Genomic DNA, 27866 nt, shown 5'->3' with positions numbered 1-27866 from the left:
TAATAATCACATAAGTTCAATGACATATTCCAGGCTCATCTTATATTTTCCCTGCTCTGGCCAGGGACTTAGTCTTTTCTACAAGAAGCCCTGCTTCCTTTTAGTGGTATTTAGAAACCAAGATCTGGGCACCAGGTGTGCTCGCTGCTACTGTTGTATCATTGTTTCTAGATCCTCAAAGTGATTAGAGGTATGGAGAAGGAAACATACAAACACACACACACAAACACATTTATATTTTCTATCTAACAACCCGCGAGTTTATATCAATACCTCTAATTCTAATCTAGCAACCAGGGTTTATTCCTGCCTTTCCTTTTCCCATATCTATAATTCCTTTCTTCAACAGTAAGAAACCAGATTCCCATTATCCTCAGTATTTTTTACTTTGCTCAAGCTAGAATAAATAAAAGATAGTTTCAGAATTACTCACCCATACCATTGTAAAAAAAAAGACCCTACTGACTACAGTTCAATATTTTTTGTTTTTTTTCCATAAAATTTACGTACAGTGAAATGCAAAAATCATAAATGTATAATTCCATTGGTTTTGATACATGTACACATTCTTAGAACCCAGCCATCAAGATATAGAACACTTCCAATCACTCCAAATAATACAAAAGTTGCCTAAGAATCATAGAAACACACCAAAAGGACATAGGAGGCGGCCTGAAGGAGCTCCTACCGGCCAAATCGGAAAATAAGAGGTTCAAAATAAAAAATGATAATAATGGATTGCAGCTCATTGCATAAAATAAGAAGCCATAAAGCCTTCTTATATGAATAACTGAATGAATAAACAAATAAATGGGGGAGAAGGGAAAGCTCTTCCTTATAGCAGAATGTCAATTACAAATGTCAATTTTCATTAACGGACACTAAAACGGAGTGAAATTCTGATGAGACACAAGAGAGATTCAGAGTATTATCCCACAAATAAATTACTTATTACTTACGAAGGGAAAAAGAATAATTTTCCGGTAGAGAAATATGGTGGGCTGTACCTTAACTTAGTGATCAAAGCTATCACCACCAATATGGGGACAAACTGACATCACGCTCCTCCTAATACAACGTTATCAAGAAGGACAAAACATCACTTCTGTGGTATACCTGAAAAAAATGCACAATCTGAATCTAATCATGAGGAAATGTGGACAATTCAAATTGAAGCCCATTCTACTATACAATTTGTTTGTACTTTTCAAAGAATGTCAAGGTCAATAATCATAAACGAAGGCTGAGAAATTCCAGATTAAAGGAGACCAAAGAGATATAACAAGTATGTGCAAAAATAAAATTGTATTGGATCCTGGACCAGGGAGAAAATAGCAATAAAGGACATTATTGGGAAGGCTGACAAAATTTGAATATGGGCTGTGGATTAGATGTTGAATCAACATGAAATTTCCTGACTTTATTTACTATACTGTGGTCATGCAAGAAAAAGTTCTCCCTCTTAGAACATACATGTTAATGCATTTAGGAGGAAAGGGCATGTGTGTGCTACTTGATCTTAAACATTTGGAGGGGTATATATATGTGTATGTGGGTGTGTATGTATATATACATATATATTTATATACACATAAACACTATATATATATTCAATCCTCATTATTCACAGATTCCATTTTTTGCCAACTTGCCTACTCCCTAAAACCTATTTGTAACCCCAAAATCAACACTCGTGGCATTTTTATAGTCATTTGCAGACATGAGCAGAGTGTTGAAAAGTTTGAGTTGCCCAACACTCACATTCCGAGCTAGGTTGAACAAGGCAACACTCTGCCTTCTCGTTTCAGCTCTCATACTGTAAACAACTGTGCTTTTTGAAGTCTATTTAGTGCCACATTTTTCCTATTTTTGTGTTTTTTGTTGCCGATTGCACTGTTTAAAATGGTTCCCAAGCATAGTGTTAGCTAATGTTCCTAAGGACAAGAAGGCTGTGATGCACCTTATGGAGAAAATATGTGTGTTAGACAAGATGAATTCAGGCATGAGTTACAGTGCTGTTGGTCATGAGTTCAATGTTAATTAATCAACTATACATTAAATAAGGTGTCTTAAACAGAGACACACATAAAACAAAGTTATGCACTGATTGGTTGATGAAAACGTGACCAGAGGCTGGTAGGAACCTAACCTTGTATTTCCCCCAAGAGCCGAAGTTTGCTATTCAGTGTTTGGGGTGAGTTTATAGAACACACTACTACAAATAATGAGAATCAACTGTACACACAACTGGTCTGTGTAAAGGGTATCTGAGTGTCCCCTGTGCTATTCTTTAATTCTTCTGTAAGATGAATTTATATGAAGATTAAAAGTTACAAAAAAATCACATCAAGTATAAAACAAACAGCCAAAAATGTAATACATGCACAAAGCAAATAAATCAAATGTTATAAAAGGGTATGACATAAAAACGATCTCTCCCTCCTAACCCAGACCTCTAGCCCTCTCTTTTCCCCAAATTCAACCACTGTTAAGAGGTTCTTATGTATTCCTCTAGGGGTTGTCTGTGAATACTCAGATGGTGTATATTTTTATTATTTTCAAAATCCAAATGGGAGCATGCTATAGCTGTTTTTCATTTTTACACATAGAGCTACCTTATTCTTTTTCATTGCAATATAGTATTTCTTTTACAGGTGATCCATAACTTATTTAACCAGTCTCTTCTAGATGGAGGTGTAGGTTTTTCTCAGCCTTCTACTATTAAAAATATTATTGCTCCATAAATTAGACCTATTTTTCTGAAGATATTCTCCTAATGATTTTAATAAAGTAGCTGAGAAGCACATGCAATTGGCATATTCAGTATTTAAATACAAACGCTGCTGTTGCAGTGTCCCTGGAAAAATTTGGTCAGCCTGTACTGTGTAGTAGGCTAAACATTTTTCCTATTTGCACCATGATTTTAGTTAGCAAATACTTTTAGTCACAGACCATAGGAAGTACACTTTAACTGAAAATGCTCAGCTTCCCTTATACCATTCACTAAACATTACTCAATGCTACTACGATCCACACACTGTGCTGGTGTTACGGAGAAAACCAGCACCGGGCACTGAAGATAAAAGGAATAAAACTTGACCCACCGCACTTCAAGACCTTCCACGCCCAGAGACAGAGAGAAAACAGGACCAACCCTGGTACAACCTGGACAGTGCTATAATTAAGCCCACTATGGAGAAGGCACTTAAATTTTGTTGAATGTTTGTTGAATAAACAAAGTGTTTAGTGGAAACACTAAGTAAAGGAGGGGAGAGAGTGTGTAGGGACGGGAGAATTACGGAGCAGATGGGAGTCTGATCACGGCCTAAAGGAGGAGCAACAGAGCACAGAGAAGAAAAGTGTAAGCTCCATAGTCAGGACAGGGTTCCAAATCCAGAGTCCACTTGTAACAGCTCCAAGACCCTCTAAACTTCAAGTGCCTTCACTGTAACAGGGGGATATCAAGATACCAGCCCCCATACCACATGGTTGGTATACACACACACATACACACACACACACACACACACACACACACACACACACACGAGAGAGAGAAAGGGGGGAGGGAGGGAGAGCTAGCTAAAGCACATTTCTTGGCCCACGGTAAACATTCAACGAAAGTTAGCAGTTGTTCCAGCGAGAAAAACAGGGAGGGCAGGGGCCTTTCGAAGAGAAGCAATGGCGCAGAGGCATGACTGTAACCTCAGTGAGGGCAGGGATTGTGTGCTGACCACAAACTCACTGGCTGAGTGTAGAGTCTGGGTCACAGGAGACTCAACAAAGAGCTATGGAATCAATGAACCAATACATAATTTACTTCAGACAACAGAGGTCCTGTACGACTGTCAAAAAGAGGGCATGAGGGAGGCAGGGCGGGAGACAAGATAGAAAAGGACAATCAGTGAACAAAAAGCTTGGATGTCATGTGAAGGAGTTCAAGATCCAGTAAGCAATGGGGAACTACTGCAACGTTAGAACAAGATAGTAACATCATGATACAGGGATGACGGCTGGAAATGGGAAGAACCCAGAGTCAGGGGAACCACTTAGGTGGTTATTACAACAGTGCTGGCTAGAGGTTCTCACACGTCAAGGCATATAAGAATCACTGGGAGCGTGATAAGAAGCAGATTTCTGGACCCCATCACCAAAGATTCTAACTGGGTAGATCTAGGATAGACTAAGGAATATTGAAAAAAATAAAAGTGGAGAAGAGGGAAGATGAGGGATTTCACACTAGATGGACTTAGTTTTTCCAGTGATAAAATGAGGTTATTTGTTAAAGGTTGGGGGTGGGGGAAGCTGTGGCACAAATCTAGAACTCTCAATAAGAGATCATACGTTTGTATGGGGATCAATCAGCTCTGCCCTGCTTTTTTTTTTTTTTTTTTTTTTGGCACATTCAACATGGAAACAACATGTTCAAAGAGGAAAAATGTGAATTTGGGGGTTAACATAGGATAGGGGCCTGACTGTACAGGTTGGTAGAAATAAAAGGGTGGGGGAACTGGAGGTGTTGGTGAGAGAACAGTGGAAGCAGTTGACCATGGGCTCAGTCTGGGCTTGATGGAGCAAGAAGTGAGGCCTAGGGGACACAGGCAGACTGGGCAAGAGACAGAGGACAAAGAGGAGGCCAGAGAGAGGGCTCGTTGGAAGTGTGGGAGTCGGAAAGGCAGAAGGATAGAGGATTGTGGTATGAGAAGAGATTACAGCAGAAGAACAGTGGTTGGATGATCCAGATGTAGTCGGGAAGTAAATCGGTGACGTCAAGTGGAAATGCTTTTTGTCTGATTTAGAGAAGGCCAAGTAACTGTGGCACCTGAGCATTGCCCCTAGGATGGAGGAGAGAAAAACCCAGGTGCCAGATCCTCTAGGTGACGTAGGAGGTGATCAGACAATGGTGAGGGAAGTGGCAAGAGGGTGTTATAACCTGAGGGCTTGTGATTTGAAGTCATCTCTGAAAATGCCAAACTTAGGGAATCCTAATCAAGGTCTCCTGGTGCCTTCTTTTCAGCTTCTGTTGCTTTGCTGGGCAAGATTCTTTATGTGCTCCTATGAGACTTTCTTTTTTATATGATTCAACAATCTTTCTCATTAAATTATCTATTATTATTTAATAGCTATGTAAGCACCTAAATCATTTTGAAATGAAGGTATTACACCCATATGTCACAAAAGCAGCACGAATTAAATCAGACCAAAACGAAACTGATGTGTTTATATTAATGCAGGCCCACCCTGCATAGTTTTACACATTCCTATAGGCTCTCCTCTGATTACAATAAAACTAATTAGTCAATAAATAATGTTTGAGTCTCTACCTCATTTGTTCAGTGCCCAAGTTCAATTTACATACTAATGGTTGCATATTTACCTTTAATAGACGCAGTGTGTGAAAGTAAGTATAATAAATGAATAACCATTTAAGTGTAAAGTTACCATGTCTTCATGAGAAATCTGAAAATGAACCAGCCAGTGAATGTATTTATTTCTTCCATACTAGGAAATAAAGCTAATCACAGGATGAGATGATAAATGAGAATTATTTCAGAGTGGCATAGTAATGGAGGTGCCTCTTTCATAAAGAAATGTGCAGAAGCTGATGGAAAGAATAGTTTCCTCACCAGGCTTGATCTTTGCAGTTTGGAACTGGAAATGCACAGCTGCAGTGACATTGCAGACATTCTCCCTGATTCCAGGAACCTGTCAATCATCTTTCTTGTTCTAGATCTAGAATCTATTAAATAATCAAGTTCTTATGCAATCATGTCAAGGCTCCATACCCAAAGACATCACCTTCTTTGAGGTTGAATTAGCTGATTAACAAAGTGTGTTTTCAATTCTCTCCTTTTTCTTTTAAAAGGTTAAATGGCACAATACAATTTTCTGTGCAGTAGGCATGTAGTTAACAAGGTGATAACTGGGAAACTGGGTGAGAAGGAAAAAAAACCCTATAAAACTAGAAATCTGCAGTATCTGAGAAGAGGGCAACTGAATTACCTTTAGAAGATGCGAAAGTTATGGTAACACCATGCTAAAGATGCAAATCGAAGGCCGTAAGAGTGAAAAAAGGAGATGTTATGGTTTTCATCATTGCACAGGAATACAGAGGGCATACTACAATATTCAAGATTGTTGAAGCTTTAAACAAATAATGCAAGCTAACTTCCAATATCATCCTCTCTTTTCTCATTTTCTCACATTTCCAACAAAATAAACACATTAGGAAGATCTCCTAAATGTTCTAATGTGCATAGCATTTATTAGAATATTTGATTCTAATTTTTTTTCCTTTCACTTTTCAGTCTTTGGTCAAGAAAAAAATATTTTCTACTTAACTTACAGAAACATTCTGGAAGAAGACATTTCCAAAAGCTGAAAAGAACAGTGATATTTTTTTCTCTTTTTTCCTTTTTTTTTTGGTAATAATTTGATGTTAGCCTTCAATGACGATTAGCATTTATATAACTGCCCTTAAGCAAGCGTCAAGAGCCTGAAGCATCTTCTAGGAATCACACGGTCAGTGCATCAAGCTGAGCAGGCACCACAGAACTGTACGTCCAATGCTGCAGTCCCCCTTCCGTCCCCACCCACATCTGTTACTGTCGTCCTCTTGTCTGGAGATAACGTTCACTGTATCTTACTTGCTGGTCTTTGCACTCTGTCCTCTTTACAGCATTGCCCCAGCACCAACCCCGGTACTTGCTCACCACCTATATCTCTCTTGGTAATAATACGCACACTCCAGGCTTCACCTGTCCTGGACCACCCTCTCAGAAGAATCCAGCTCTGACTTGTCCTCCACAATAAACACCCCTGTTTCAACTTCTCATTTCTGCCTGGGCCTGAGTTGTCACTTGGGCACAGCCATACCTGCAACCTTATGCTCAACTGAGGACTTGTCTATGCCAATTAAAACAAACAACACAACAATGACAAAGATAATAGCAACAAAAAGCAGAGTATGCAAAGGTGATATCAACGAATTCTAAGTTTAAATTTTTATACTCACATTAAATTCTCCAAATCTTTTTTTTCTCTTATTTCCTTTCTACCCAGCCCCAAAAGCCAGAAAGCTGGGAATCATTCTCTTTCTCACTTATCTTTACCTAAGGTGATTAAACACTCAGTTTGCCCAGGTCAATCCCAGTTTTGCACCTGTAGCTGCAGCATAGTTATTAACCGAGACTCCTTTAACTCTCAAAGGGAGCCCAATCTCAACTTGAACAATCAACTATGTGGTCACTATACCTCTGCTCACACCCGGCTCCAGGACCTTTCTTTTCTTTTTTTAATGAGGTGTGCCCCATTTAACATTAACTTTTTTTTTTTAAATTTTATTTATTTATTGTTTTCCCCCAAAGCCCCAGTAGATAGCTGTATGTCATAGCTGCACATCCTTCTAGTTGCTGTATGTGGGACGCAGCCTCAGCATGGCCGGAGAAGCGGTGTGTCGGTGCGCGCCCGGGATCCGAACCTGGGCCGCCAGCAGCGGAGTGCGCGCACTTAACTGCTAAGCCACAGGGCCGACCCTCCAGGACCTTTCAATTCTGTCTCCTAAAATGTCTTGAGCTCAAACACTACCATCTAGTCTCTCTACCACTGCCCTCTTTGGTCTCACATCATTTCTTCTCAGTTACTCTGTGAGGCCTGGAGTGGACTCCTCGCCTCGTGGCCCAAACCCATCCTTCATATTATTAGAACTGGGATCTGTCTAAAATGGAAATCTGATCATGACATTTGATTTCATGCTAATTGCCTTCCAGAGAAAATTCAAACCCTAAGCTTCACATCCCCAAATTTGCCCTTGTAGACATTTCCCTCTCTACCTCAGAGCACTCCCCTATGAACACTGTAACCAGAACCACAGGCTATGGCTGGATCGTGCCTCCAGACCTTTATCCTCACTTTGCTGTCTCCCTATTATTGGCCTGACTGCCTCCCACTCAGTCCAGACTCCAGTGGCCTACCTTTATCAAAGCACTTATTCACATTAATGTCCCCTCCATTAGCGCATGAGCTCTCCAATGGCAGGGAAATATACTCTCTCTGCATCCCCAGTGTCAGGCATGGTGCCTGGCACAAGAGCAGATGCTCAAAAAGTTTTCTGAATGAAATGTTCATTCAGAATTAATGTTAATGTTCTTGTGTTTGGGATAAATCCTGTCACATTTGATACACATCAACTATGGTCTCAATAAAAAGCAGGGAAATAACTCCCTCAGTGAATTTCATGCAGCCTGGGACCATTTCCTCCTTGCTATGTTGACAACCTAACTTGGATCAGAACCACATATTAAAAGAGCAACCGAGAGAGTAAGAGAAAATGTCACATAGAAAATGACAGCAAGAGAAACAGAGAGATGGAAGGACAGAGATAGATGCAAGACAGAAGAGAGAAAGGCAGAGAGAGAGGCTTCATCAAAAAAGTTAAAAATAGAATTACTATATGATCCAGCAATTCCACTTTGGGGTATATACTCAATAGAATGGAAGCAGGGTCTTGAAAAGACCTTCCTTCTCTTTGAAGTCTCTGACTCTCCCCACCCTCAACATCTTCTTAGATGTTGAATTTTATACTCTCTTAAGTTATCATTCACGAATGAGGGCAACATGAAGACATTTTCAGACACAAAAGGACCGAAAGAGGGCCGGCCCCACGGCTTATCGGTTAAGTGCATGCACTCCGCTACTGGCGGCCCGGGTTCGGATCCCAGGCGCACACCAACGCACCGCTTCTCCGGCCATGCTGAGGCCGCGTCCCACATACAGCAACTAGAAGGATGTGCAACTGTGACGTACAACTAATTACTGGAGCTTTGGGGAGAAAAAAAGGAGGAGGATTGCCAATAAATGTTAGCTCAGAGCCGGTCTTCCTCAGCAAAAAGAGGAGGATTAGCACAGATGTTAGCTCAGGGTTGATCTTTCTCACAAAAAAAAAAAAAAAAAAAAAAAAAACCCGAAAGAGTTTACCACTTATAATCTCTCACAGAAAAAATATTCAAAGGATATACTTCATTCAGAAGAAAAGCAAACTCTAGGAGAAGACTTGGTATGGAAAAAAAAAAGGTGAGCACAAAATTTGATAAAATGTTAGTAAATGTGCTTAACTGTTGACTAATTAAAAATAAATATGTTTTTTAATGTCAGGATAATAAGAGAATAACGCAAACAACTTTATGCCAATATGTTTGAAAGTTAAATGAAATAGACAAAGTCCTAGAAAAAATACAATTTATCAAAACTGACACAAAATCTGAATAGCCTAATAACTATTTAAATATTAAATTTGTGATTTAAAACTTCCCACAAAAAAACCTCCAGGGCCAGGCGACTTCACTGGGAAATCTGATCAAACACTTAAAGAAATAACGTCAATCTTCGAATATTCTTCCAGAGAATAGAAAAAGGAAATACTTCTAAATTAGTTTAATGAGGATAGCATAATCTTAACATCAAAACCTAACGACATAAGAAATACAGAACATTACGACTTATCTCACCCCTGAACACAGATTTAGAAATCCTAAACAAATATTTGCAAATCAAATCCAGAAGTATATAAGCAAGACAATGTATCCCAATCAAGTTATGTTTATTTCAGAAATAGAAGGTTGTTTTAACATCCAACAAACAATCACTCTACGTCACTACATTAACAGAACAAAGCCAAAAAATCATCACCTCAAAATACAGGGAAGGGTTTGATAAATTCTAATAGTCATTTATGAGGAAAACTCTTTTTTATTTTTTTATTTTTATAATTTTATTTATTTATTTTTTCCCCTAAAGCCCCAGTAGATAGTTGTCTGTCATAGCTGCACATCCTTCTAGTCGCTGTATGTGGGACGCGGCCTCAGCACGGCCGGAGAAGCGGTGTGTCAGCGCGCGCCCGGGATCCGAACCCGGGCCGCCAGTAGCGGAGCGTGTGCACTTAACCGCTAAGCCACGAGGCCAGCCCAGTGAGAAAAACTCTTAATAAACTAGAAATAGAAGGAAATATCCCTAATTTGAGAAAAGATTTTACAAAAAACCTATAGTAACCACTTTATTAGTTTTTTTGTGTGTGTGAGGAAGATGGGCCCTGAGCTAACATCTGCCAATCCTCCTCTTTTTGTTGAGGAAGACTGGCTCTGGGCTAACATCCATGCCCATCTTCCTCCACTTTATATGGGACCCGCCACAGCATGGCCCGACAAGCGGTGCGTCGGTGCGCACTCGGGATCCGAACCAGCGAACCCCGGGCCGCCGCAGAGGAGTGCGCACACTTAACTGCTTGAGCCACCGGGCCGCCCCCAACCACTTTAAATACTCATTTCAAAAGTTTCAAGATCAGACATTTAATTATGTTTTAATTTTACATTACCATAGTTCATTTAGTTTAATCTCCCCAATTCAGTTTACTCCAATAAGAATCAGAGATACACTCATGGTAAAATGACTTTTTCAAAGTCAGTAACTAATAAATTGCCTTTCCCGTTTAGATCTACAAACGCCCTGGAATTCATTTTTGAGTAATTAGGAATATGGGGTCAAGTTTCATTTTTTCCATATGGATACTCAATTATCCCTGCTTCATTTGCACAAAAGGCTTTTCCTCTCGCTTCTCTGTTCCACCGTGCAGGTGCTGTCATAAGTCTAGCATAATACAGAGGTGTTTCTGGGCCTGTATGTCTATCTGGCATCACTTCCACTCTCTCACAATTACCGTAGCTTTGTAAAAAGACGTGGCATTAGATTAAGCAAATCCTTCAACTTGGTTATTTGGCTATTCCTGGCCTTCTGCAATTCCATATAAATTTTAGAATATGCTCATCAAATTTCTCACAAAATCTCTCTGAATTTCTACATTTTTAACTACTTTATCCATTTAATGTACATTTTGAAGCAATCTACAAATTGTTTTTGGTTATGTACAAATGTAGTAATAACATGAGAATGGTAAACATCAAATTGAAGTCAGGGGTCACCTCTGAGGAGGAAAGCAGGAAGGAGAACATCATCAGGGAGGCATAGGTGTGTCAACTGCATTTCAAACGTCTCTATTCTTTAAAAGAATCTGTGGTAAAATCCTAGCATATTTGATAGAGATAGACAGCTGGGTGGAGGGCACACAGTTTTATGTTATTAGCAAATCAAATCAAAAAATATTTGTGTGTTTAGAATATTTCATCATTTTAAAAATAAATATAAAATTTAAAAAGCTACTTGGTTCTCAAACAGCAGTTAACCTAGAGTTCAAACTCTGCCAAGTGGACTCCATAAAGGTCATCTATTTATAATTCACTATCCTTGGTAGTGAATTATAGCCTATAATTGTAATTTATAAGTCTCACAGGGAGGCCCTTTAGAAAATAAATTTTTCCCTCATATTGAAAGAAAACATTTGATTCATTACTCAGCCAAGTGATAGAATAATTAAGCTATCCACTATATAAATTACTGCTTGCTTTAACCGTTCTTCATTTTCAAGATCACAAGATTATATACACAAAATGCCAACATAAACGCACAGTTTGAAAAGCTGTGCGATAAGGTAATCACAAAGTAATTCTCATTTCTCTCTCTAAACACAGGCTGACTTTAAAAGTTGTAAGATCCCAGATGAACCCGAATGCTCCTCTTATCCTTTGAGGGAAGGAGCAGAGCACGCCTCTAATTGAAACACTAGAGAGATTTGTTTCTCCTTTTGCACAGGACGAGGTAAATTAAAGTCACAGAACAGCTACAGTTAACTTTTCTTCACTAATAATTTAGTAAGGTAAATTATTTTGATTTTACTTGGTCTCTAGACATTAACAAACACCTTGAATTTTCCATTAGAATTGGCTCTGATCAACACATTTCTTTGCTAACTCTGAGAATCTCCTTCCTAGGTTCTGTGACCTTGAGGTTACTATTTCAGCCCTTTTTCCCTTTGGCCAATATAGTTAACTTAGTTGGATGTACCATGATGACCCTGATTTCTATGCTCAATTTCAACTGGAGAAAAAAATGCCCCATAGCCACATACTGTCCATGAATTCCTTCCAGTTGTCCTATGAAAGTAGGCACAGCCAGTTCTAGGCAAAAGGAATATTTTACATTTGACTGGGAATCAAAGCATTAAACCAAAGGAAGCAAACTCTGAGGGATGATTTCAAGCATCAGACAGCAGAATGTAAAAGATTTCAGGCTGGAATAGCTTTTCCAGTAGCCCCATCATTCCATTTTATAAATGACTGTCCAGTCATAAAAGTGGCTGCAGTAACAAGAGATATCATGCCTATAGGGCTTAATTGTACACATCTGGAATTGCTCGTGATGGAACAATGCACAAGCATAAGCCTCATTTACAAGAGCTCAGTATAAATGCCAGAAAACAGCAGGTTAACTTCACAGACCATTCCAACCACCCTGAAAATGAGATGTGACAAAGCCTGCTGAGGACTTCCGGAAAATTTTTCCTCACACTTAAACAAGGAAACCAGGATGTTCTGTTTTCTGCTTCTGAACCTCATTGTTTGAGGTGCTGCTTAATGCTTCTGTCGCCATCTTACAAGCCTGAGGAAACAAATGCTCAGGGTTCTAGAGCCCTGGCTTCACTGAGGGCCTCCGGCTATTGTGCTTCTTATTCACGCCATTGTGAGTTGGGTCTTCCTTGGTTGAAGCCAAAAGCATCCCTACTGCTATCCTGGAACAATGAATTCCCATATTCACACCTGGGGGAAAAAACCCATTGACCTACGCATCACTGCTTAATTGACATGTTCTTTCTTCTGACTGCAATCCCTTCAAACTTGCGTTTGTTTCTGGTCTCTATTTTGATGCTCTCCTTTTAAAACTATAACTTTTTTCCCAGCTTTATGGAGGTATAATTGATAAATCAAAATTGTATATATTTTAAGGTGTGCAATGTGACAGTTTGATACACACATACATTATGAAATGATTACTAAAACTATAACTTTTAACTTCATGATCCATCAATTATTAGCATTTGGTTTAGATGATTCTGTACTATATAAATTTATCCCTCTGGTTCCAGAGATAGAAATACCAAAACTTCTTCTAGTCAGATCGATTATTCCTAAATATATTGCACATAATTTGTCAAATTTTATAGATGTTGGCAAGATTTAAGGTAACATGTTGTCTATAAATAGGAAGTTCTTCTACGTTTCCATAAGGTTAATAGCCACGAAAATGTAATACAGGTATTGAATATGTATACATATAAAGGTCACATAACATTCATCTTTCCAATCTACACTACAAGAAAGCTGTGGAAGAAGATGCTGAGGACCTTTTTTTTTTTTTTTTTTTAAGAAGTGCCTTAAACAAGAAAGACATTTGTGGTAGCACTTCTCTAAATATGTAAATGTATCATAAGACCCTCTGCTTTCACAAAAATAAAAAGCAGTCACAAATCCACAGGCCTCTGAAGGCTCCAATACAAACAGGGGGACACAATCCACAGGACTCAATAGACGACAGGTCAATGAAACATTCTAGCATCATAAGGCCTGGGTTACGTAACACCAAAGTTGGCAAAGCAAACTGAAGATGGAAACTGCGGGCACGGAGGACCAGAAATCAGGAGGATTGTGGCTGCTGCATTCAGAACAGTATATGTTTGTAGTAGTTTTGGTGGTGAAAATATGAATAACAGTTAACATGGATGAAATGCTTACTATGTGATAGGCTCTGTTATGAATCCTTCACATACAAGCCGTATAAAGATTCTCAATACAAACTTGTCCATTCTCTTGCTCATTGCATCTCTTCTCATTTGGCAGTCAACAATGATTACAGACCACATATAAAAGGTTCTGTGGTTGGCCCTCTTCCCTACTTCTTCTTCTACCTCTTTCTTTAGTTTTTTTAGTTTCTTCTGGGATAAACACCCTTTTTCTAGCAAAAGAATAATACTTATGTGCTTTTTTTTTTTTTTTTGGTGAGATGGGAAATAGTGAAAAAATTTTGAGATCGAATTTGAAAGATTTCAAAGATTTCAAATTTGAGATTTGAAATTAATTAAAAAAATTAATTTCACTGCAACACAGTGAAGCTGATGGAATTCTCACAGCTGGATTTATTTGGGAATAGAATGAGGAAACACTGCATAATCCTGCATTAAGTCTCTATCAGACAACATTTATGATAATGACAGCAAAGCCAGATCTAGGAGTTATTCCAAGCCGTGGAGATTAGCAAGTAATCACAGGCTCAAGTCCTAATACAATTCTGGAGAGATACAGAAGGATTTAGAGAATTAACTAGCAAAAAAGGATTAAAAAAAGAAAAAGAAGAAAATTTTGAGCTCCACATGCATTGGTCAGTATCAACAAACTTCTATATTCACTTATATATAGCTCCATCATTGTCGTTCTGTATTAGTTCATAATTATCTCTTGATAAATCTGTCTCCTCCTCTAGACTGGAAACAACTTGAAGTCAGGAAGTTTCAATTTCATCTTCCTGACTCTACAACAGTGCCTTGGTCTAGGCAATTATAGAGTTTACTAGTTCAATATTAAGAGCTCTCTGGAGTCAGCTTTAGATAAAATCCTAGCTCTGTCACTTACTAGTAGAGTTATTATGGTTGAATCACTTGGTGGTTCCAAGCCTCAGTTTCATCATCTATAAAATGGGTTTTATAAAATCCCCATTGGATTGTGATGAATGAAAGCTATAACATAGATGAAGTATTTAGTCCAGTGGCTTGCACAGAGCACTCAACAAATGGCAAATATTATAAGGTACTAAACAAATTAATGTACAAACGCATGGTGCACTGAACTATGATTGCCAAAGACATAAATAAGGGAAAATGGCCAACCCTGACCATAAGAAATTCCCCGTCCTCATATAACACAACACTTACTGCTGATGTTTGGTACTATAGGGAGAGCAAGGACAACTCTGACATGGTTTTCTCTGGGAGTCTATCCAGGACAGACCTCAGAGATGACTGAGTTGATACGAGACCCTTGCATACTCACTGTCCTGCTGACGCCTACCAAATTCTTTGAACTTTCAGTCTCATCTTGCATCATTTCTAGTTCTATTTTTTCTAATTTAAAAACTAACACTTTCTCTTCACAAATTACACAAACAAATCTCTGATTTAAGCGTAATTTTTTAAATGTGCATTTAAACTGTACGAGTTTATGCACACAGTCCCCTCACTTTGAGAAACACAAATAGAAAAGAATGAATGAATGACAGAAAGAGGGAGGGAGGGAGGGAGGGAGGGAAGAAAGGAAGGAAGGAAGGAAGGGAGGAAGGAAGGAAGGAAGGGAGGAAGGAAGGAAGGGAGGAAGGAAGGGAGGAAGGAAGGAAGGAAGGAAAATAAAAAAAAGGAAGGAAGAAGGAAGAGCTTAGGCAGTTCATAAAAACAAAAGTGTAACAGTACTGCAACTCTGAAATTCATGGTAACAAAATCTAGAGCAAGAAGAAAGAAAAGAGATTAGTGCAAAAGGTATCATAAGTTATATATCTGCTTATTGTAATAGTTATACTAAACTGAAATGTAGAGTGCTACAGAGGAGGGAGTTTAATCACCTGGTCAGACTATCCTATCTTATCATCTCATTTTGCAAATGAGGTAGCTGAGGCTCTGACAAGTAAGATGATTTTGTCTATCATTACATAGTTCAAAGTGTGGCCCATGGACCAACACCATCAGCATCACTTGGGAGTTTGTCAGAAATGCAGAATCTCAGGCTGCATCTTGGGTATACTGAATCAGAATCTGCATTTTAACAAGATCCTCAGGTGATTCATCCGCACCTGAAGTGGAGGCATTAATATGGGTAGCTTGTTTACCAGTAAGTTCATAAATTAGGTAACAAACACAATGCCGTACTTTTCTATGAACTGTATACCAATCTTTGGATTTGTTAGAAAAATTTAAATTGTTCAACTGAATAATCAACCTATGAATTTTATACTCAGGATAAAACTTTAGACAGTGGCTCTTTGAAGCTCTGAATGAACAATTATACACTGTGCTAACACACAGTGACTACCGAGCTACCGTTTCCTCATCTGTAAAATGGGGAGAATAATAGTACCTATTAAACTCAGAGAGTTATTAAGAGGGCTAAATTAAGCCATGTAAAGCCTTTAGAATAACGCTGAATACAGAGAGTGTTAACTACTAAAGCTGATTATCACGATGATGATCTTGAACAGGGTGTGGAATGACAGGTCTGCATTTCACCACCCATCTACTCTCCCCTACTCCTGTTGCAGTGACAGGTATTTGAGATAATATCCAGGATTAGGAATAAATATAGTCTGTGCCCACAGAAGAGAGTCAATAAAACTCCTTAACTGGGAGAAAAGATAACAACCAACATTGCTAAATTATTTCATCAAGTGGGAACTGACCTTGTGAACAACTTTGGACACACATGGAATTAATAACTTTTAAGCAAAATATGCAAATACAATTTATAACGTTGATTAATGACTGATTTCATTAACAAGTATTACTCTGTGTAGGACTAAATATTGAATTCATAATTAGGACTGTTTAAAGAACATTTAAAGAATAAAACAATTCATAATTTAGGACTGTTTAAAGAACATTTAAAGAATAAACAAAAGTTGGATACTGAATATTCAATTCAGTGCACTGAAAACAGTGAGTTTTACTTTGGAGAAGTTGACAGACGTATATACAAGGGCCTAAATGCCCAGAATGAGCCCAGCATGGGGAGATGGAGTGGGGACAAAGATCTCTGTACAGCATAAGATGACACCTGCATGATAAAACCACTAACATGTCCATCCACTTATCTCAAGCACGGTTCCAGGTTGGGTAAAGAGAGCCACAATAGACAGAGCACTTAAGACATGTAAAATGAAAACCAAAAATTAAAATCACATTATAACTTGAGTTTCCTACTTACTTGACTTAAACAGTGGTTTTCAAGGTATTCAGGAAAGAGTGGCATAGAGGAGGTCTCGGGGTGATATAAATCCGACTACTGCTAGCACCTAGAAGAGTGCCATCACAGCTGGATGGACGATTTACAGGACCGTGGAGACTATGCAGAGGAGGATGCCAGAAAAGCCAAAAGAGCCTAAAGTGTAATCTGGAAGGGCCTGAAGGGAGAGGAAAGAAGAGAAATTTCTGCCTCTTGCCAGCCCTGCACAATATGATTCCCAAATGGCTCCCAGAATTTCCTGGGAATTCACAAGCTCACAGCAGAAAAAGGCCAGCAGACCTTTTCCCCCACATTTCCTCCTCTCCCCTCTGGGGAAGAGTCTTGCATAGTATTATAATCTTGTTAAATATTCTTCTTAAGAAAGGCCAAAAACATTAAGTGACAAAATGAGTCTCTTATTCCCCTCATATATATAACCACGACCACTCTACACAAATAGTTAAAAATTGCTAATACTTTAATATTATCTGTCTTACTTATACCTAACAATAAAATCTGCTCTCTTATATCTGAAGGCAAGCAATTGGCCATAATGAAAATGGAAGGTATAAATGTATATGTGATAGGCTGAATAATGGCCCCCAAAGATGTCCATGTCCTAATCTCTGGAATCTGTGTATATGTTACCTTACCTTCAAAAAGAATTTTACAGGTGATTAAGAAAGGATTTTGAGATGTGGAGATTATCTTGAATTATCTTGGTGGGGTCCATGTAATCACAAAGGTCCTTGTAAAAGGGAGACAAAAATTCAGAGAGAAGGTGATGTGACCACAGAGGGAAGAAGAGGGAAAAAAGGAAATGTGATATGAAGCCGTGAGCCAAGGAATGAGGAGAGCCTAGAAACTGGCAAAGGCAAGGGAACAGACTCTCCTCTGGAGCCTCCAGAAGGAACCAGCCTTGCTGACACCTTGACTTTAGCTGTCAGATTGATTTTGAACTTCGGACCTCCAGAACTGTAAAATAATAAAGACGCGTCGCTTAAAGCTGCTAAGTCTGCGGTAATTTGTCACATCAGCAATAGGAAACTAACACAGAATATAATCAATAGATACTAATTATAAGTGAATAATTAGGAAATAGCTCTCTGTGATTTACAATTTACAGAGCATTTACAGACATATACTTTTTCAGCAATCAAATCCTAACTGCCCCATTAGAAGTTCTTAAGTTTATTACACAAAGGCAGCCATATAAATTATATGAGTGTAGATATGCATACTTTGATTATTAACTTTTTATCATTTTAAAAAACGACATTTAATACAAGAAACCCATAGTTTATTCCTGGATAGCTCTGTGTCCCCTAAGAGAAGACAGTTGTGAGTACACTTAAAATTGGATTTAAGCCACTAACTTGTGGTAACAACTGTGTTATTGATCTGTGCTTGCCCCACCATAGTGTTGAGCACACTGCTCTGTACAGTGTTGGTTGGTGTTCCATCAATGTTTGCCGATTAAATGAATGACTGAATAAATAAAAAAGTAAATGAGAAAAACTTTGGATCCTTAGCCCTGTTCTACTTCTGATCATTTAGATGAAGCTTTATTCCAAATTAACCTAGAAGGACTTGGTACTAGAATAAAAATAAACAGCTCATTAAAAAAAAAAAAAGAGTTCTTTTTTAAAAGGACATTAAAGATGAAACTAAAAAAATCAAATGATAGGAAGTTCCACTTTTGGTTAGGATGCAAAAGGTCACAAAAAACTGTCAGTCCCTCTGTAACAACGAGAAAACAATAAACTTAGAAATCTTATTTGCCACAGAAGATATTGAAGACATCTGGACACAAATCCAAATGAATGGAATTCCAGAGAGAGATGAGCCCTCCTAGGGTGGAGACATTGGTGGCTGCTCTTACCATTGGGGCGTGAGTAGGCAGAAGAGCTAGCATGCTACTGGTAAAGAAATTTTGCTGGAATAACCAGAAAAGAGCCAAACTTTTATCAGCCAAACACTGGCTAGTGTGGCAGATTGGAGAACAGAGAAACAGTTAGCCTTCACTGCCAGTCAATTCTCCTTCATATTTTTGCTTAGCAAGCACTGGCGGTGGAAGAAGCCGGCAAGTGGGTGGGAAGCAGAGCAAGATCTCATAATCTTACATGCATAGATCCCAAAGTCAGCTGCAGGGCCGAATCTCACCAACGAGAGGAAATCAGATGTGAAATCCAGTTCAACTCTCGATTAGAAAAAAGAGATCGGGCCAAGTCACCTTAGCTGCCTGACAGGGAAAAGGATAAAGCTTTCGGAGGATAAATATTATTGACTTCAGCTTCTGTGTTCTTTTAAACACAATTTAAAAAGTAAGACAAGTGAAGAAGCAGGAAAAACGTGACCCATAATTAAGAAGAAAAAAATAAATAAAAGGACAATAGATAATTAAATGGTTGTAATTAACAGACAAGGAGTTAAAAATAATAATTATAAATATGCTAAAGAATTTAATGAGTGAAAAGATGAAAAATTTCATCAGAGTAATAAAAACTCTAAAAAGGAAGCAAATAGAAATTGTAGAACTGATAAATACAATATCTTCTGGAATGATTCATTGGAGGGGCTTAATGGTTAATTGGACATAGAAAAGATTAGTAAACCCAAAGATGAGACGATAAAAACTATCCAAAATAAAGCGCAGAGTGAAAAAAAATCACTAATAAAAATCAAACTCTGAGCATCAGAGTTCTATGGTATAATTTCAAATGGTCTGATATGCACAGAGGTGCAGTCTGAAAACAAAAGAATGGAGTAGAATTGTTGGAAGAGATATTAGATGAGAGTTTTCAAAGATGGTTGAAAGACATTACTCCAACACAGTGAAACTCCAAGCAGGATAACACACAGAAAATCATAAAAGGTCATACTGCTGAAAACCAAAGTGAAAAGACAAAAACAATGAAACGACATGTTTAAAGAGGTGAAAGGAAAAAAAAAGCTACAAACACACAAAAAAATGGCAACCTAAACACCTATGTCCACAAAAAATAGACCTAAAAAATAAAGTTGAAACAAAAGCATTTCCAGACAAGCAAAAGCTGAGAAAATTCACGCTGCACTACAAGCAATATTAAAGGAAGTTCTTCAGACTGAAGGGAAATGATCACAGGGAAAAACCAAGATGGGCAAAAAAGAATGATGATTAGTGGGGTAAATATCAAGGGAAATATAAAACAATATAGTTTTAAATTTCTTTAAAAGACAATTTGTCACCAGCCATGAACTCTAACCCATCTCTCTTGTCTTGCTTTTTGTCTTGTTTGACCTAATTCTTTTGTCTCATTAAAAGGTGCAGATGTTCCTTTCTCTAACAATTGTGGGGTCTTGAGCTTATGCAGTTTCAGCTATACTCCAGGAAGAAGCTCTAAGCGACAAGTGCCCTGGACCCAACCACTCTGAACTGGACCAGACCAGTCCAGACCACAACCACAGGAATGACACCTGTGTGGACAGGCGGAGAGTTGTACTAAAGTAACCTGCTCTCACTAACATCGTAAATTCTGCCCCTCTAGGAGGGGCAGAGCATCCATTTTTAGATCATGCGATGTATGTAAGAGCATGATTTCAAAGCATGCATGTGCAAGCTTATGCCCACCTCTACATGCGATAATGAAACGTCCCCTTTGAATATTCATTCCCTACCCCAAATAAAGGTAGCCACCTCCCAGTCATCGGGGAGCCATAGCTTTGTGAAATTATTCCCTATGGTCTCCATTTTCTTTGCTGCAAGCCGCAAATAAAATTTCTGCTCTGTGAGACACCTACTTCTGGTTCAGTTTGATTTAACCTGCCAAGAAGGGACTCAGGTTTGGTCCAGTAACAAATTGGCTATTTGAAGCAAATAGAGCAATATATTATAGGATTATAATATACAGAGAAATAAAATATGACAATAATAATACAAAAAACAGGAGGAGTAAATAGAATTACACTATTGTAAGGTTGCTAAATGTTTCATAAAATTGTGTAATAGTTACTCATGGTAAAGTGTGATGAATTAATTATGCATATTGTAATCTAGAATAACCACTTAAAAATAATACAGAGTGGTGAAATTAAACAGCAATAGGGTAATAAAAGGGAATACAAAAACAAACAAAAAAAACACAAAACCACAATTCCCAAGTAAAGAAATAAAGAACAAAAGGGGAAATTTTTAATATAGAAGAAATAAATTTCTTTAGGGGAAGAAATAAAAAGATGACAGAATTAAGCTCAAGAATATCCCATGTAATTATATTAAATGTGAGATGTATTTAACACTCCAATTAAATCTGGGTTTAAAAAAAGGACCCAACTCTATGCTGTTTACAAGAGATATACTTTTTTTTTTTTGCTGAGGAAGATTCGCCCTGAGCTAACATCCATGCCAATCTTCCTCTATTTTTTTAGTATGTGGGCCACCAGCACAGCATGGGCGCTAACAGAGCGGTGTAGGTCCATGCTGGAGTACTGAACTCGGGCTGCCGAAGCAGAGTGTACTGAACTTAACCACTAGGCCACCGGGGCTGGCCCAAGAGACATACTTCTAATATAAAGACAGAGAGTGAAAGCAAAATGATGAAAAAGATACATTGCAAACACTAATCATAAGAAAGCCAGTGTGCCTATATTAGTACCAGAAAAACTAAACTTTAAAAGTATCATTAGTGATAAAAATGGATATTTCATAATGATAAAATGGTCATTAACAAAGCCCAAAGTTGGTTCTCTGCTTAGACTAATAAGCTTGATATTTTTTCTGCATACAGTTCCAAAGGCTTATGAACTCCTGTGTGTTTATGGACTTCTATTTAAAACATCTTTTCAAATTCACATTATTTTTAAATTCTATAATTTTCTTTTCAAGTACATGACCCCTTCAATTCTTGAAAACCATTTTTATTATTATTTATTTGATTCTTGCATTTTACCTGAAATTTCACCTTCTGTCTGATATCTGACACACGGAACTGCTTCAGGAAACGGTCATCCTCACTCCAGAAGAGGCGGATGTCAGGGATGTCATAGAGGATCATGGCCAGTCTTTCTAATCCTAGGCCAAAAGCCCAACCTATCCGATCTTGAGCACCAGCTACAATTAGGAAACAAAACAAAACAAATGATTTAAAGAGTATCAAGACTTCACGGGTACATACCACTTCCTGATAACTACCAGTAACATTGGTTGAAAGCCTACGAGTGGCAAGGCACTGGGGAGGGGCTATGGAGACACCCGAGGATGCCTAATCTTACATTTTTCTTGCTTCTCACATTCCTTACTTCCCTCCTTGAGGCACTCTGGAGTCATACTGTCTCTAACATTGTCTGTCATTTCTAGTTAAATTCCAGGGTCTTTTAAGCCCTGGTTCCTGTCTCTGAGATTTGATTTTTCTATAATCCTTGTTTGCCCTTATTCAAACATTTAGCCTACTATGTTCTGGTTACAGAGGTGAGAGAAAAGACAGTCTCTGTCCCTAAGTGGCTTACTAGATAGGCAGGTATGTTCAAAACATGCCATAGTAGACCGTTAATATGTGTCAGGCCTTTAAGAACTCTCAATTTCATTGAAACACAACCCTTACTCTTAGCAAGAGCTGCCTCAACAATACATAGAGAGCAAGCAAGCCAAGGAGAAATGCATATCTACTACCACTCAACTCCAAAGTTAAAGTGTGTTGTTCAGATTATGGCAATGCCATGAACTCTAAGGGTTTATTTCACTTAAACGAAGCAGAATAAGATAGAAGATATAAACTGCTGTATGAAGAAGGCAAGGAAGCCATTCATACTACTGGAAAACCTTATGAAAAGAGCTCATGAAAGGAACATAATTTCAACTGGACACTAAAGGATGAGTAGGACCCTGGGTAGTTTGAGATACCCTCATTCATTGCTGGTTACACTATATATTTTTATAACAATTTGGAAAATAACAACAACAATACATATATAAAGATCCATAAAAATGTTCATACTCTTTATCCTTATGATTCCAGTCAGGAATTTATCCTAAGGAAATAATTCAACCAAAGAAAAAAGATAAATGAAGGAAGATACTCAGAGCAGTATTACTTATAAGAGCAAAAACATGGAAACAACCTAAGTGCCCCAAATTAGGGAATGCCCTAAAAATCATAGTACATTTTAAAGTAGTCATTAAAAATCATAATTATACAAATAAATGTTTATGAAATGACAGACTATAAGAAATTAGGAAAAATGTCTATGATAAAATGAATATGTACTATGATACTACTATTTAATATAGGTACAAATGAGGGTTGTAACGCACAAAAAGAAAAACAAAATGGGACGCTGAAGCATCATGATGGGTTATAGTTTTAAAAGAACTTTAAGACATTTTTCTGTAATTGTTATAGTCTTTTCAAATAAAAAAATAACGATAGGTAGGAATGTTAATGTTGCTTTTAAATTAGGCTTTTTCTTTAATTATTAAATCTTTTAGATTTTGTTACAAAGTTTTTAGATAAAGCCAACCATCTAGAGCCCAGTATCTATAAGTGAATGAGCAGTAGATTTAGGGTATTGATTTTATTTAACTTCTAGCAATTTTTGGTATCTTAGCTTTTGCTCCTGTCATCCATTACCCTCACTTGCTTCCTCATCCCCAGAACTTTTTCTAAAGCAAATACAAGAATAACAAGGAGCCCCTTAAAGTAGGTAAGAAAAAGAGCAACAATCTAATTTTTAAAATGGGCAAAGAATATGGAGACACTCACAGAAAAGAAAAATGATCCTTAAGCAAATGAAAAGCTTACTTAAGAAAAACGCAAGATAAAAATGCACCAAGTTACCATTTTTTACTTACCAGATAGGCAAAAATAAAAGCATTTGATCACATACTTGATAGCAAAGCCAAGGGAAAACAAGCACTCGCCGACATTGTGGTAGGTTCCCCTGTGGGTTTTTACCCTATGGACCTCAGGAGTATAACATAGCAGTAGCTATCAAAATTACCCATGCATATACCATCTTGTTACTTTAACTACTAGAGTGTATCCTACTTATGAGAAATTATGAATGTATAAGGCTATTTATTGGAGTATTGTTTATAATAGCAAAAGACTGTAAATACCCCAAATGTCTATCACTAGGGAACTGGTTAAATAAACCATACTATGTCCATATTATTATTATTATAATATATAGACTATTTTTATAAAAGTCTGAGACAGATTTCAAAAACTAAAAGCAGCAGCTATCTTTTTTGGGGAGGAGGGGGTAGGAAAGAACTGGGCAAATGGAGGACAATGGGGAGATTTTATACTATATGCCTTTTTATATAAAGAGTGACAAGAAATATTTCAGACAGTAGAAATTTTCATGGCTAGGTAAAATATAGTAATTTCTTTTCTGTTTATTTTTAAGAGGTTATAAGAAGAACAAAGTATTCCTCTTTTGTCACACTCATTAGTACCAAACTTTCAGGAAAACCATGTGACTAGTAAAAATGGACCTCTATGTCTCCCTTACAGCCTGAACTGGTCTCTTTCTTTCTTAAGAGCCAATCTATTTCTAAGCCTGGAAAATCAGTGTCATTATCTGTGGGGGTTTCAAAAAACAACTGCAAATTCCTCAATACCCTTCCCCTTGAATCGCCATGGGCTGTGACTGCTTCAACGAACAGAGTATGGGGGAAGCAATGCTATGTGACTTCTGAGATTACATTAGAAAAAGCCACATAACTATGGCCTGGTTTCTTGGAATATCACTCTCCAGACATTCCCTCTCAGGATTCTCCCTCCAGAATATTCTCTCTTTCAACCCAGCTGCCATGCTCTGAGAAGGCATAACATGGCAAGGTCACGTGTAGGCACTCCAATGGACAGTCCCAGGTGAACAACCCAGCTTTCAAGCCATCTTAGCCCTGATGGCAGGCATTTGAGTGAAACAGGTTCAAGAGGATTCTAGCCCCAGCTCTCTGAATCACCCCAGATGTCTTCCCAGCTGAAGCTCCAGGCATGGTAGATGACAGACAAACCATCCCCACTGTGTCCTGTCCAAATTTGTGACCACAGAATAATAAAATAATGGTTCTCTTATGCCATTAAGTTTGGAGTGGTTTGTTATTCAAAAAGAGATAACCAGAACCCTTGTTAAATCATCTAGGTTTTGCTTTTTATTACACACATTTACCATTATGGTAAAACTAAGGCTAACTAAACTGCTGCTACAAGTTCATAGATCCCGAATATAAGAATGATGCAAATAAAGAGCAGGTAGAGGTTCAAATAGGAGCGATCAGGAGTTAAGACTTTAAAATAAGATGAACTCACTATATTATATCACCTCATATATACCATAATATCAATTATGTCATAATACCATTCATCTATCCAAAGGTCACGCCACCCCATGTTATTCACCACATTGCTCATCCTACAAACAAACGAAACTATGCTAAGACAAGGCTACTCTATACCCCTTCTCCAAACCAACTATTGCTTTTTATCTTATTTCTCCATCTTGGTGAATGACATCATCATCCATCTAGCTACTCAAGGCAGAAACTTGGGAGTGAATTTTAACTCCAAACACTACCTCATTTCAGATACAGACCTTTAAATCATATCTCAGAATTTCTCTCAAAATTGTCCCTTCATTCCAGTCCTATTGTCACTGTAGACTTGTTCCTTCAACAAACATCTCTCATCTGGACCATCCAAGAAATAGCCAAGTAGTCACTGTCAGATAGTAGTCACCTATCCAGTCCATCTGTAACAGTGCCACCAATTTTCTTTCTAAAACATAAATCTGTACACTGTCATCAGCAGATGTGTGTAAGGGGGGTACAGTGAATGACTGATCTCAAAGAGCCATATTTGACATTTTGTTCTTATTTTTATTTTGCATTTACAATCTTTCTAAAACATAAAAAAAACTTAAAATTGTTTCACAGATCCTCATTCACTCTAGCTGAACTTGAACACTCATGGAACAAAAAGATTAGATGTGCAAATTCCAATTGGAAAAATGCTTCATTATAAATTAAATATTAGCACCTTTGGTTATCACTTGGCATCAACGCAATCATAAAGACAAATGGAAACTCAAGTATTCAGCTATAAGTTACAGACAGATTGAGAAGCACTGGTCTTTAGTGAAGAACTTTAAAAAATTTTTCCAACACATCACAGGCTGTTAATTTTGTCACATATAAAATTATGCACATGACGTTGCTCAACAACAACAGAATTCACATCTTTTTCCAAATACAGATGGGTCAGTCACCAATATAGACCATATTCTGGGACACAAAACAAATCTCAAAATATTTAAAAAGACTGAAATTTACAAGGAATGTCCTATGTCCAAAGTGAAAATAAATCAGAAATCAACAGTTTCAAAATATCTTAAAAATCCCCCAAATATTGGGAAATTAAATAACATACTTTTAAATAAACCATAAGTCAAAGAAGAAATCAAAGAGAAATTAGAAAATACATTAAAATGAATAAAAATTAAGATACAACACATAAAGATGTGTGGAATGCATCTAAAGTTGTGATTCGAAAGAAACCCATAGCAATAAATGTTTATATTAGAGAATAAGCAAGGTCACAAATCAGTGATCTGTGCTATTACCTTAAGAAACCAGAAAAAGAAAAGAAAATTAAAAACAAACTAAGTAGAACAAAGGAAAAAATACAGATAACAGCTTAAGTGATAAAACAGAAAAATAATAGAGAAAACTGATGAAACCAAAAGCTAGTTCTTTGAGAAGATCAGTAAAATTGATAAACTGCTAGCCAGAAAAAGAAGGAAAAAAAAAGAGAAGGCACAAATTACCCATGTCAGGAATGAAAGATAGGACCTTACTAAAGACAGATCCTAGAGACATTAGAAGGATAATAAGGGAATATTATGAATAACCTTTTGCCAGTGAATTCAACAACTGTTCAACAACCTACATGAAATGGAAAAATTCCTCAAAAGAAAGAAACTACCAAAGCTCATTAAGAAGATATAGATAATCTATATCAATTAAAGATATTGAATATGTAGTTAGAAACCTTTCCACAAGAAAAATTTGAGATCAAGATGGCTGCACTAGTGAATTCTACCAAAATGTTAAAGAAGAAATAATAATAATTTTTCCAGAAAGTAAAAAATAATAAAATTTTATGAGGTCAGGATTACCCTTACGCCAAAACCAGACAAAGACATTACAAGAAAACTTCAAACCAATATGTGTCATGAACATAGAAGCCAAAAAATAAAAAATTAAAAAAATTTTAATAAAATATTGACAAACAAAATCCAGTGATACATGAAAGGACACTACATCATGAATGGATTTATCCCAGGAATGCAAGGTTAGCTCAACATATGAAAATCAATTAATGTAATTCATTATATAAGCAGATTAAAAAAGAAAACGTATGATCATTTCAATAGATGCAGAAAAAGCAATTGACAAAATTCAACATCCATTCATTATAAAAACTCTCAGCAAATGAGGAACATAGGGAACTTATCCAGTCTGATAAAAGACATAATAAAAAACTAACAGCTAATATCATGGTAAAAGACTGGTTGCTTTGTTTTCAGGGTTAGGTTGAAGACGAGGATGTCCACTCTCACCATTTCTATTTCTATTTCTATTAACCTGAGTTCCAAGCCAGTGAAAAAAGGTAAAGCAAAAGAAAAACCAAAAACAGATTAACAGATTGGAAAAGGAAAAGTAAAACTGTCTTTATTTGTAGATGGCATAATTGTCTACAGAAAAATTCCTAAGGAATATATTTCAAAGGTAACTAATACATGAGTTTATGAAGATCACAATATACAAAAGTCCATTGTATGCATGACAGGTGCCTCAGTCCCACCTGGCTGTCAGTAGGGACAGGCCCAGACCCTCTTCTGAAGACAGGAGACTGGCTCTACCTGAGAAGACCCAATGCTAAAGCCAGTGAGGGGGTCATT

The 27866-nt window shown here is 37.4% G+C and overlaps 1 protein-coding gene across 8 annotated transcripts in view; it reads right to left on the bottom strand.

Moving 5' to 3' along the window:
- The window catches only part of FARS2 (phenylalanyl-tRNA synthetase 2, mitochondrial), a 516049-nt gene that overhangs the window by 189207 nt on the left and 298976 nt on the right, over positions 1–27866 (bottom strand). For all 8 annotated transcript variants that reach the window (XM_087437946.1, XM_087437948.1, XM_087437949.1 and 5 more), the window contains one exon: positions 21851–22011. In XM_087437946.1, the coding sequence (XP_087294072.1) occupies positions 21851–22011 (161 nt within the window). The remainder of the gene's footprint in view (positions 1–21850; positions 22012–27866) is intronic.

Source organism: Ceratotherium simum, chromosome 13 (genome assembly GCF_057802395.1).
Source record: "Ceratotherium simum simum isolate JZ-2026a chromosome 13, ASM5780239v1, whole genome shotgun sequence".
Taxonomy (NCBI): Eukaryota; Metazoa; Chordata; class Mammalia; order Perissodactyla; family Rhinocerotidae; genus Ceratotherium; species Ceratotherium simum.
This window is presented reverse-complemented; position numbering and strand designations above follow the sequence as displayed.